Source organism: Notothenia rossii, assembly GCF_949606895.1.
Source record: "Notothenia rossii genome assembly, chromosome: 4".
Classification (NCBI taxonomy): domain Eukaryota; kingdom Metazoa; phylum Chordata; class Actinopteri; order Perciformes; family Nototheniidae; genus Notothenia; species Notothenia rossii.
In genome coordinates, this window is record NC_136902.1 from 27,760,021 (window position 1) to 27,773,449 (window position 13,429).

At 39.4% G+C, this 13,429-nt stretch overlaps 1 protein-coding gene and 1 long non-coding RNA gene across 6 annotated transcripts in view; one reads left to right on the forward strand and one right to left on the reverse strand.

Annotated features, from left to right (window-relative positions):
- LOC307036703 (uncharacterized protein) overlaps positions 1–12,792 on the forward strand; it is a 57,078-nt gene extending 44,286 nt beyond the window's left edge. For 3 of the 5 annotated variants that reach the window (XM_079677240.1, XM_079677239.1, XM_079677241.1), the window contains exons 6-8: positions 3,202–3,351; positions 3,466–3,558; positions 10,476–12,792. In XM_079677240.1, the coding sequence (XP_079533366.1) occupies positions 3,202–3,351; positions 3,466–3,558; positions 10,476–10,673 (441 nt within the window). In that variant the 3' untranslated portion in view covers positions 10,674–12,792. Of the gene's footprint in view, positions 1–1,167; positions 1,286–3,201; positions 3,352–3,465; positions 3,559–10,475 lie in introns of those variants that run through there. The other 2 variants (XM_079677244.1, XM_079677243.1) reach the window with 2 other exon arrangements.
- Positions 4,882–6,617, reverse strand: LOC307036704. Its single transcript, XR_013807422.1, has 2 exons — positions 6,486–6,617; positions 4,882–6,291 (listed from the first exon to the last, which is right to left on the reverse strand). It is a non-coding gene; the product is annotated as an uncharacterized lncRNA (long non-coding RNA).
- Positions 12,793–13,429: the final 637 nt, after the last annotated feature.

The following is a 13,429-nucleotide window of genomic DNA, read 5'->3' on the forward strand; positions in this document are numbered from 1 at the left end:
CCCACAGTCAGCGATGGTTTGGGGAGCCATGTCAGCTGCTGGTGTTGGTCCACTGTGTTTCATCAAGCCCAGAGTAAATGCAGCTGTGTACCAAGAGATTTTAGAGCACTACATGCTTCCGTCTGCTGAAAAGCTCTATGGAGATGAGGAATTCATTTTCCAGCATGATCTGGCACCTGCCCACAGTGCCAAAACCACCAGTAACTGGTGTACTGACCATGGCATTACTGTCCTCGATTGGCCTGCAAATTCCCCTGACCTGAACCCCATAGAGAATATGTGGGGTATTGTGAAGAAGAAGCTGAAAGACACCAGACCCAACAATGCTAATGAGCTAAAGGCCGCTATTGAAGCATCCTGGGCATCCATAACACCTCAGCAATGCCACAGGCTGATTGCCTCCATGCCACGCCGCATTGATGCAGTAATCCGTGCAAAAGGATTCCCAACCAAGTACTGAGTGCATTAATGGACATTTTCAAATGTTTGATTGTGTTTTGCTGTTATAAATCTTTTTTTTTTACTTGGTCTGAGGAACTATTCTAATTTTTTGAGATAGGATTTTTGAGTTTTCTTAAGCTGTATGCCATAATCAGCAATATTAAAATAATAAAAGGCTTGCAATATTTCAGTTGATTTGTAATGAATCCAGAATGTATGACATTTTTGTTTTTTTAATTGCATTACAGAAAATAAAGAACTTTATCACAATATTCTAATTTTCTGAGACAGTCCTGTATGTCTCCCATGGAGTTGTTGTTATGAACTCAGCATTTACCTAGAAAATATAGCAGCATAGGAAACAAAAAACAATGAGAAATTATAATACACATATTTTTTCTAAAGAGCCAACAGTTTGATTAAAAGTACTCCAAGTCAGCTTGTATGAATGTAACATTTAAATTAAACCACATATTTATTGAAAACCACCACCAAATAAATCAATCAATCAATCAATGTTTATTTATATAGCCCAATATCATATGTATATATATATATATATATATGTATATATATGTATATATATATATGTATATATATATGTATATGAACTTTGTATGTAATACTTTGTAAAGTAAAACACAATGCAATTTGAAAAGAAAGAATGTATCGAGTGTACACCTGCATTTCATGAATTCCCTCTTCACATCTCTCTTTCTCTTAGAGCGCCATGGCTGATATTGGACCACCTGTTCGATTGCTGATCATCTTGAACGACCACAACAGCGTCAGACTGGAGCTTCGAAATGGGATTCCCAACTCAATGGAAGAGCTCGTTGAGGAGGTCAAGAATTCATGTTGATTAGAAGGTTACATAAGGCTACAGTACAAATACACTGATTTTGGGAACACATTTGTTAATCTTACATCTACACGTGCGATTAAAGATTTAACAGTGATCAAAGTTGTCAAATTAGACCCGGATTGTACAACTGTGGTCTTGTACCCAGTTGAGATACCATTAAATAGTACCCCTACAAGTGGACTGTACAGTGAAGACTCCTCCTCTGGATCTGTGAATACAGATGGCACAGTACTATTTGGCGGCTCTTCCTCGGAATCATTAAGAACACAGCGGTGGCCTAAAGTGTTTCCAATCCCGGTCTTCTCCTATGAGACAGAATGTCAATTACAGAGAGGAAATGCAGAGTACACAAACAACCAATCTAGACCGACACCAAGCTCAAATCATCTCCAGAGCTTGCTGTGAACTCGTTGAAGACCAAGTCTCAAGAAGAGTCCTACCCTGCGAAGAATTTAAAGAGAGCCAGGCGAGCTGAGGCCAACCATTTTCGATCCTTGCCGATTGGTGAGACTCCAGAAAGCATGGAGCAAGAGACAATTTCCCTTTTGGCAGAGCAACAGAAAAGAAACAACCGGCAATCAATAAAAGAAAAGATGGCGAAGGCGTTTGGATACCGAAGACAAGAAATAGTGCATCAGGGGCCAAGCATTGAAGGCCTCTTGGAGCGGTGGCCTGCACTTTTTCACATGGAAGAGGTCATTATTTTGATGTAAGCCTGTAGTGGAGAAGAAATGAGGGCCCAACTAACTAACAACTATAGACAGCCAAGGCAAATATGTTGACGTTTTATTTTTACAATATCAATATCACAATATAAGCTTTACATCTATTACTCTTAGTATCTTTTAGTCAAAATTCTTCTTCTCGCCTACAAAGCCCTTAATGGGCAGGCGCCATCTTACCTTAAAGAACTCATTATACCCTATTGTCCTACTAGGGCATTGCGTTCCAAGAATGCAGGGTTGTTGGTTGTTCCTAGAGTCTCTAAAAGTACAATGGGAGCCAGAGCCTTTTCTTATCAAGCTCCACTTTTGTGGAATCAGCTTCCAGTTTGTGTTCGGACGGCAGACACCCTATCCGTTTTTAAGAGTGCGCTTAAGACCTTCCTTTTTGATAAAGCTTATAGTTAGGGCTGATTAGATTCAGCCCCTAGTTTTGCTGATATAGGCTTAGTTTGTCGGGGGACATCGTACTTCTTCCTTCTCTCTGTCTATACCTGTGTACTCTCATGTTCCGATTAACCCAGCTTCCCCAAATTTCTTTCTTTTTGGTGTCTATATACGCCGGGATCCGGAGTCATGGATGATCCTGCGGTCCTGTGTCATGGATCGCGAGTCCTGGATCTTGAGTCGTGGCTGTGGTCCTGGATCATAAGTCCTGGATGGATATACTTGTGGATTCATCTTCCTATTATACACACATGCATTTCCAAACATTTGGACTACCTATGTTGCAAATGTATTATCTTTTCAATTTACACACAGCATCTATTGCACGTCTGTCCGTCCTGGGAGAGGGATCCCTCCTCTGTTGCTCTCCCTGAGGTTTCTCCCATGTTCCCCTTTAAACTGTGGGTTTTCTCTGGAAGTTTTTCCTTGTACGATGTGAGGGTCTAAGGACAGAGGGTGTCGTATTGTCATACTGATATTCTGTACAAACTGTGAAGTCCACTGAGACAAATGTAACATTTGTGATATTGGGCTATATAAATAAACATTGATTGATTTATTTATTTATTTGGTGGTGGTTTTCAATAAATATGTGGATTAATTTAAATGTTACATTCATACAAGCTGACTTGGAGTACTTTTAATCAAACCGTTGGCTCTTTAGAAAAAATATGTGTATTATAATTTCTCATTGTTTTTTATTTCCTATGCTGATATATTTTCTAGGTAAATGCTGAGTTCATAACAACAACTCCATTGGAGACAAAGTTCTTGGCGCAGTTGGACAAACACTCCACCAAACTGCTGCAGGTCATCAGGAGCAGGGGAGGAGTTGTGAAACAGAAGACCACCGGGATCCGGCAGGTTTTGGATGAGGTATCTATGAATGAGTTTATCTTTGGGATCAGTGGCTGAATCATCCTTTTTTTTGCATTTGATTTATAATATATATATAAAAATAAATAAATAAATAAAACTGTTCTTACTCAGACTGTGGACATCGCCATCAGAAGAGAATGCATCCTCAAATCTCTAATGATCTACCTGGGTGAACCTGTTGACCATCTCATCAAAGAATTCCAGGTAAGACCTCCCACTCACTCACAAGAAGTTTGTTCATAAAAGAAAAATAACATATTTGTACTGCATGCAAATAACTGCTTGGTTAGAAAGCTAGTAATTTGTGATGACCTCCTGAGCTTTCCTCTTGGGCCGACTGAACTGAGAACTTTCCTTTTTTCATCTATCGACTATAATCTTGTATTTTTAAAAGGTAGCTGCAAACTTGGGGAAACCTTTGCGCCTCAGGCCTGTTGAACTACACTATGTGCTCCTCATCCATTTCCCTTTTGTTTGCATGATATGTAGACCCTCCAGAAAAACGCGATTCTGCGATCGCAGAATTTACCGCATAATCAGCAAAATGGCGCAGATTTTTTAAAAGCCGCATATTTATCAAAAGGCCGCATAATCCCCGCATTTTTCCACACAAAGTTGAGAAGAAAAAAAAGTTAACTCGTCTTGACGTGACGTCATCAGCTCGCGCATCACAGAATGTAAACAACACTGTATAGAGAGCCGCAGTGACGGGTCCTTAAACCCGGAAGTAAACTTCTAACGGTTCCTTCGTCTAAAACGCAATGCAATTTCTCCATAGGATTTTGGAAAATAGCTCGAAATAAGGTCTGTGGTTGACACATATTTAAGAGATGGATCACGTTTTGTTCAGCCGGATAATATCCACATGTCAACCCTACTTTTATAATTTTTGAATAATAAATCTAGTCGGCAGAAGCAAAATGCTAACGTTATGCTATAAACGAACTACAAGCCAGTACAGCAGCAGGGTCGCACGACTTCAACGTCACGCCAACTTAAGATCGTTTCAACTGACTTGCACTGAAACTGCACTTTGAAAACTTTAAATATATTAACATTTTAAACTGTATACCCCGGTTATCTAGGCCCGTTTTGTTTAATGTATACCACGTTTATCTAGGCCCTTTTTGTTTTATGTATACATGTCACACTGGGAAACGATATTTCGATATTTCTGGATGTATAACACATGTAGAATTTTTGAGAATAAAGCTGAATTTGACTTTCGCGTGCTTGCATATTTTAACAAAGCTTTTCATTTTAGCAACACTGAATTTAACTAGAAGTCATGGCTGTGTCAATTACCAGTCTGATATCGTTTTACAAAGATGACAAGAAGAGTGTAGACAGAGGAGAGAACCACTACAAGTCAGGACACGTTACAGTGCAGCCTAGATGAAGGTGTGCTTACCGGTGTTGTCAGGGCTAGCATGAGGGACAAGGTTTATAGTGTCGGTGAGTAGTGATAGCAAGAGTACCGTTAACCTAGAGTTAATTTATTCACATTAATTCCCATCAACAAATCAATTGTATGTGTCACATGAAATCTTTATTAGGCAAGGCAAGTTTATTTATATAGCACTTTTCAACACAAGGCAATTCAAAGTGCTTTACAAAAAATGAAAGACATTAAGAAAATGGCATTTAAAATCAGTCATTAAAAAGAAAAGCTAATAAAATAAACATTAAAAGAAAAAATACATGGATAAAAGTTACAGTGCAGTCTAAGATATTAATAGTTCAATTAAGAGCAGCGACAAAAAGAAGTCTTCAGCCTGGATTTAAAAGTAGTAAGTTTCAGCGGACCTGCAGGTTTCTGGGAGTTTGTTCCAGATACTTGGAGCATAATAACTGTACGCTAATTCACCATGTTTAGTTCTGACTCTGGGGACAGAAAGCTGACCAGTCCCTGAAGACCTGAGAGATCTGGATGGTTCATCATTTAGCAGGAGGTCAGAAATGCATTTTGGTCCTAAACCATTCAGTGCTTTATAAACAGCAGCAGTATTTTGAAATCTATTCTTTGACACACAGGAAGCTAGTGTAAAGACTTCAGAACAGGAGTGATGTGATCCACTTTCTTAGTGTTAGTGAAGAACCAGAGTAAAGACTTCAGAACAGGAGTGATGTGATCCTCTTTCTTAGTGTTAGTGAGGACTCGAGCAGCGGTGTTCTGAATCAGCTGCAGCTTTCTAATAGATTTTTTAGTGAGACCTGTGAAGACACCATTACAGTAGTCCAGTCTACTGAAGATAAAAGCATGGACACGTTTTTCCAAATCCTGCTGTGACTTTAGTCTTTTAATCCTAGATATGTTCTTTAGGTGATAGTAAGCTGATTTAGTAACTGTTTTAATGTGACTGTTGAAACCAATAACTAATTTAACCCGCTGACAAGAGAGCCTACCTCCGAAGATCGTGACTGGCTGAGGGACAGACTCGGGGGCAGGTTCTCAGGAATTTCTTGGCTTCTCTCCCCCGAGCCAGAAGAGGAACACTACAGCTTGGAAACACTTACTGTTCCTGAAATTATCAAATCTGTTGGGCATCAGGGACCTGAGGCAATTGTGGCAAGCATGGCATTGTCTGAAGAGCAACAGAGGGCAATTCAGGTGGCTACCACTGGTCAGCGCACCAGCCCAAACTGGCATTTGTTCAGGAAAGGAAGGTTGACTGCCAGCAACTTTGGAGCTGTCCTGAGGTCAAAGCGTGTGACTGCTTCCTTTATTGCCAGGGTGCTAGGGCAACAACAGGCCCTTGATGGTGTTTTGTCTGTATAGTGGGGGACTATGAATGAATGTGAGGGCGTCAGGGCATTCACCACTGCAACCCAGATGCAGGTCCATGAGTCAGATTTGTGGCTCTCCCAATCAGGAATGTTGGGGGCATCTCCAGATGGTCTGGTAGGGTCTTCCGCTGTGCTTGAGGTAAAGTGTCCCTACGGAGCAAGGGAAATGACAATTAATTAAGCATTGCAAATCAAGGGCTTCTTTGTCAGTAAGGAAGGAGAAACATTCAGCCTGCGTGAGGAACATCCTTACTGGCACCAAGTGCAAGGTCAGCTTCACCTCACTGCAAGAAAGAAGAAGAAATAATAAAATTGTGAATTGTTTTTAATTTACATTTACTCGCCTTTGCAATGTTGTGGTTGTTAGAGTGTTAGGTTTTCTGTCAGCTCGTCTGTTGGGAAGATATAAAATATAGTTTCATGGAAGTCACACCGTCACATATACTGTAAGAGCATGAAGACATACAGTACATAGGCTAAAACAAAACATCTAAAGATATAACCTTGCACTTTGATAAGTCTCGTGAACATTTTCACTATTTTTATAGATGAAAATTGAACTAAAGAAATAAATGGTAGATTAATCCATATTGAAAATAGGTGTCAGCTGCTACACTAATTATAATAGTTATATTTCTTAATTAATTAAGATAAGATATTACTGTATTGATCCCAATTTGGGAAATGTTTGTGTTGCAGCAGCATAACAAGAAAAACAAAATATAAGTTATTATATATACAAAAGTATGTGAGGGATGGAATATTAAATTGAATATAAATGTAAAATGTACATGTGATTTTACGTCCAAGAGAAGCTATGGAGCAGAGAGTTCTCTGCCAGCCAGAGGTGATTTGTTATTAGTTCAATATGTCAAACTGATTTCCCTGACTACAATCTTTAGTTACATGGTGAAACGTTATGCTGCTTGTACTAATTAGACTTATCATATAAGCCACACAGGTTTTAATAGGATGTATTCATTATCTTTACTTGTGTTGCGGTCTTTTCAGCAGCGCCATCTCTATAACGGCGATACAGTCACTACCCATTATTTACATTTCACCGTGACATGGACAAAAATGTAACGTCAGCTTAACTCATGGCACGAATCCAGACTCTCCTTTGGAAAACATTGGAAACGATAGAACAAGCACGTTTCATGCGAAGACCTGTGGCTGCAACCCGGAGCAAAGCAACAAACCATTACGTAGCTAACTAGTAGCGCTAGCTTTAGCTAACGTTAGCCAACGAAACGAACTGCCGAGTAAAATTGGAAAACACTGGTAATTAATTATTCTATAATTTGTAAAACTACGGTGTTAAAAACGACAATTTCAAAAATACAGATTCTAATGGTCAGATATAGATATACAGATACTAAAGATAGGCAGGTACTTGCTTTTAAGCAGAACACAGGGGAAAACAAACTTAGCGGGAGTGTTTACGTGTTCGGCGTAATGACGTACAACGGCCTCGACAATTTCTTTAGTCCTATTCAGCCATTCGGTAACAACCATCGTTTTTCAGACACGTAAACTCTTCAAAAATCCCCAGTGGGGTCACTGCTGATGTATTTAATGTCGTAGAACAAAACGTCAATTACCTCTTACATTTGTGTCAAGCACAGACCTTATTTCGAGCTATTTTCCAAAACCCTATGGAAAAAATGCATTGCTTTTTGAGGAAGGAACCGGAAGTGCCAAAAATGCTAACTTACTTCCGGGTTTTACGACGCGTCACTGCGGTTCTCTTCTGAAGACCGGGCAAAAAGTGGGGGGAAACTATTCTGCACCCCGTGCAACTGTGTGTTGCAGCATAAGAGAAAATTGACGGTGGCGACCCACTTTGATTCATTTAAACATTCGAAAATGCTTTCTGCTGCTGCGGACAAGAAAGCCATTCAACTCCCGTTCAACCTCCAAAACCCTTTCGAGGGCTACAGGAAACGAAGTGAGTAGCCTACAAGATTGAAGCTGGTCAGATAACGAACGAGTAAATGAAAACAGAATGAGGCGGAGAAGTGTGTGTGTGTGTGTGTGTGTGTGTGTGTGTGTGTGTGTGTGTGTGTGTGTGTGTGTGTGTGTGTGTGTGTGTGTGTGTGTGTGTGTGTGTGTGTGTGTGTGTGTGTGTGTGTGTGTGTGTGTGTGTGTGTGTGTGTGTGGGGGGGGGGGTGCAATAAATAAACATTGAATGTGTTTAATTGAATAGTAAAGGGGTTTAACGTTAGTGGCAGGTTGTGTGTGAGAGAGAATAGATAAGACAGCCCAATATTTAAAAAAATTGTTATTCTTTCCCCCCGCATATTTCGCAACTTTCCGCATATTTCCTAACTTCCTGCAATTTCACCGCATAAAATCACATAAAACCCTGCATGTTTAATCACATAATCAAGGATTTTAGCCCGCATAATCAAGGAATTTAGCCCGCATAATCAAAGATTTTTGCCCGCGTTTTTCTGGAGGGTCTAGATTAGGCTTGGGCGGTATCACGGTATTACGGTATACCAGGGTATTTCGAAATACCGTCGGTATGATTTTCAATACCGTGACGTCACAGACTGTGCGCCAAATCATAGATGCGTTTCATTCTATTACACTGACACAGAGTTTTGACAGGGACGACATTGGTTGTAATGCACAGCACGCGCCAGTAGAGGGCAGGGGAGGGCAGTCCGTCTTTCCCGCTCTCAGAGCTCAACACAGAGCTGAGCTGAGCAAGATGGCGGCAGCATTTGCCGGCCCCGAACTCGGACAACTAGTAAAAAAGAAAAATGCCTCTGCGCCTGTTTGGGACTATTTTGGGTTTACTCGTCGCCAGTGACTTCATCCAGCACAACGAGAGACGGAGGCACTTCTTTGGGAATGTTTAAGACGGGGTGAGTGAGTGTTGACATTTTTTAATCCTATGCAACTGGTTGATGGTTTTGTAGTCGAGGTCGGACGGTTTTAAAAACGAAAGCATTTACGTGCTAAACATTCACGCGAGTAATCCAATGAATCAAATGGAAATAAGGTTTTTAACACATGCACGGAATAATATTGCCAAACTAGTTAGTGAATATAGCAAACTTTATTCAATAAGTGTTAGAAATTAAAATCAATGTTTTAATGGGGAAATGTAGTTTAAACATGCCGTCAGTTTTAATGCTTTTTTATACTGAAAAACCAGAAATTCTTGTGCACAAGCAGTTAAGCTTTTATTCTGAAAATCCTTCATCTACGCATGTAGCATGTGGCTAATATACGATTTCCTAAAGAGGTGAATTTAGTAGCGAAATGATATGGAGTGGTGCAAACCGAAGCCTACTGATTTAACACTACAACTATAGATATCGAGATACTACCATGCTGAATATTAAATGAAGGTACAGTTTATTTGAATACATTATTGTTTACAGACGAGAGTAGCATGTGACAACATCCGGAATGACCGGAAACCAAACGAACCGAGAAGTATTTTTTAGAGTATTGATTACAGTGTTTAGAATGTGTTAAATGAAAAGTGATGAAAGAGAATATGAGGAGAAAAGGCGTGTTGAGCATATATTGGATGTGAAAGGAGCCAATCCTCTGTTTAAATGCAACAACGGACATTGGAGACGAGGCGAGCCAGCAGGCGGGGAGGAGCCAGCAGAGGATATATAACAGCACCGGAGGAGAGATCCAACTCTTGGCTTCCCTAACGAGGAGCGGATCACAGCTGTTTGTCTGACTGAACAATATCATGCTTGTGACCAACCCGCGCCTTTTTTAATTAAAGTACCCAATTGAACTTTCACAGAGACTCCATTTAGTCTCCTTTTAAAGCTTCTCTCCTGGACGGGAGAATAACGAACACAGTTTACCTAAGTCAAGTATTTACTCCCGGAAAATGTTTATGTATGATGATATATTGTTAACTTAGCTCACTATGGAAACAACGTCGGACATCTACAAACGCGTCCTGTATCCGATCTCAAAATGTGCCATTTGCACAATGTGTCATGTATGCAGCCCTTGTTTTGCACTTGCGCGCACGTCGCGGCACTTTGCGAGCGTCTACCGGCTCGGGCTGCATTTTACACCGAACATGTAATATACCTTTCAAAACATCTATTTGCCACCGAACGCCACCTCACTCAAGTCGACCCAAGTCATACCGTCAGTGGCGGCTGATGGAAAATATTTTTGGTGGGGCTGGCTGTTGATATAGTGAGTAAAAAAAAATGTTGGGGGAGAAATTACCCCTTAAATTGGGACTGATACCGTCATATACCGTATACCACGGTATGATGTCAGCAAGGTATGACGGTATGAAAAAAATGATACCGCCCATGCCTAGTCTAGATATGCAGGACGCTGAGGCTGGAGAACTGGAGCAGGCAACAATGGCAATCTTTGTCATTGGGAAAGAGAATCAGTTTCATCGACCCAAAGACGTCAAGGTTCTCATCGAAGGAACAGAGGTCCTCAGCGGCTTGCCCTCGGTTGCGACAGCTTTTGCCATGCTCTTCGGGCTCATATACGCACTGAACTTAAGATATCCGAAATAACTGCAATCCACTTTTGAAGTTGTGGAAAAAGTCCTTGATGGAACTTGAGGGGGAAAAGATGAGCCCAAAAGTGAATAGACTGAGAACCCAGCTGTTCATCCCAGAGTAGACACTTTGTTGCACTCACTCACAGTTACCATTGTTACATGGTAAGGTCTCTAAAACCAAGGTTTTATAATAATTATGCATTGTAAAACATTTGCAAAAAAGTGTTGTGTTCAGAAGTTGCACTTACAGTATGACCGATTTTCACTGTAGAAGTTACGCATGTCTAATCCTTTTCAGAGATTACATGTCTCACAGGCGCAAGTTGTCAGTGTTGCTTTAAAAAAAAAGTGTGCAGTAGATAATAAGGACAAGCCTTTTTTCTAAGAGTTTGATGTTTGGAAGCGTCACATATTACTGCAACTAATAACTGGTACTTATTAACATGTCTAAGATCAGGTAATGGCTGCCTCAGATGCCAAAGCTGGTTGTGTGAACAACTTTTTTTTTATTCAAATAAATGTGCTCTGGAGTTAAAATATACAGATTGATCTGAAGAAATTGACTGTTTTACTTTTATTAGTGTACCTTTCAGTTGCATTGCACTCCTTAAATGTGTTTGAGACACTTTAGGTAACAATGTGGCTGTCATTTGATTAACTCTGAAAATACAGTTTTAATGAATAAATCACATGAAATGAGTTACAGGTGTCCCCTCAGCTGTGCAGACTTATTTAATAATACGGTAGGAAATTGTGGAGTAAAATTAATATCTATCTTGTACACACACACTTTTCCTCTACTGAAGAGAGGAAGACAGAGGGGACTAAAGTATTTCTTATTTTTCTACATTGACCTGAATGTATTCTTTATTCTGTGTATTTGTGGACTGAAATATAAGTTTTTATAAAGTTTGTGATACATATATTTGCAGTCACTTTATTATACGTTAAATAAATTTAATTCAAGCTAAGATACATTAGCTAGTTAGTGCTCTTACCTGTGTGCCTCCTTCAAACAGCATTATAACCAGACTATCTTCAAACGATAAGTACCAGTTATAGCTACTTGATTTTAGATAAACAATTGAAAACACAAAATCAACCAGCTAATGTATTGAAAGACCAATCTTTATTTTAAGGTGCCTTTTCTTTAAACCTTCAGATGTGAGATATTAGTTATGCAGTAATAGTATTGACAATACAAAAATACTGAGCAACTTTAGTTGAGTTAACTTTATATTTCTTGTCTAAAAAGCATTTATTACACTCATTTTCCCCACTCATATTCACAGTGTGTACCAATTGACTGTATTTCCCGTCAGGTGTCATCTCTCTAACCGGAGTACTGTTTTGGATGAAGCGGCTCCGGCACAAACATTACAACATTCATCAGATTCCCCAATAGTAGGTGTAGCGGTACGTACAGCAAGTTGCATTACATAGATTGTTTTGAACACACGCTCAAAATAGCATTGTGATTATATTACTGGATGGAAACAGAAAGCACGGGAACATTGATAAACTACATAACAGAAAGTATGAATAACAATAATGAAATTGTGACTGTAGATATGTTTATACTTTATATTATTTACTGTACATGTTTAATTTAGATTTAATTATTGTGATTATTCTTTATTCTTTCTATCTATCTATCTAAATCTCACAATGGGGTAGGTTACAGGAACTTTTCATCAACAGATTGCTTTAGTCTGGCTTAACTCTTCACTGATTGGTTGCACATACTTTAAATGTACTGGCTATGCAAAACAGAAGGTGGGGCTCATCATATTAAAAAACGCGCGTTTTAAACGGGCGAATAGTGGCACTTTAGGCTTTCGATAATTTTCCGCTCGTGAGTAGCTTGTTTTGCGCGCTAGAATATTGACCGAAATCTGACTCCATACAATGCAGAGATGCGGACAGACGCGAATTCACTCCGAAGGCGAGCATGAAGCGGTGGACGCGGCGCGATTGAAGGGGGTCGTTTTGTTTTTTGTTTTGCCCTATGGTTTTACCAGACAGGTGCGCTGTTTACTCTCCTTCTTTAATCTTGTATTTCTTACCTGTTTTTGTATTACCTAAAGCCCAATTTGATACTCTGTATACTACTGTTGCTTGTCATTTGTCTGAAAACCCAATAAAAAAAGTCTGAAAAAATAAAGATGCTATTTCATTTACAAAAAATGCCATTTTTAAACAGTTCGGCAGTTAAAGAGCCAATAAATAATAAGGAACCAAATATGTTATGTAATGAAATCTGCTCTTCTAACAGTGTTCTATCCTTTGGCCTCAGATCTATTCGATTGTTGGATTTTATTGGACTTTAATTAAAGCCGCTGGTGTTTTTGATTGTCGCAAGTATTCTTGCAACAATCAAAAGCATCACCAGCAAGCTGTTCCCACGCCCTTTACATCTCCCATATGCAAACAGATGGAACCTAATGGTAGAGTAATGTATTATTTAGAAAAACTGGAAAAAGCAGGCTGTCAATGTGGATTTAGGAAAGGAAGGAGCACTTTGTTATAATCTGAGAATGAATTGAGGAAAGTGAATAATGAAACAGTGTTCTTTGATGAAGGACATGTTTGATATGCTTTTAAATGAGGAAATTCCCATTAAATTATTTTTAACTTAATGGGAACATAGCTATTTTTTCATTAAGATGAGTATAAAGAGGACCATGGGATACCTCAGGGTAGTGTGATAGGAACTCTATTCTCTATTAAAAGGGCATTTTATTGTTTTAAAACTACTTTTGTTTCTTA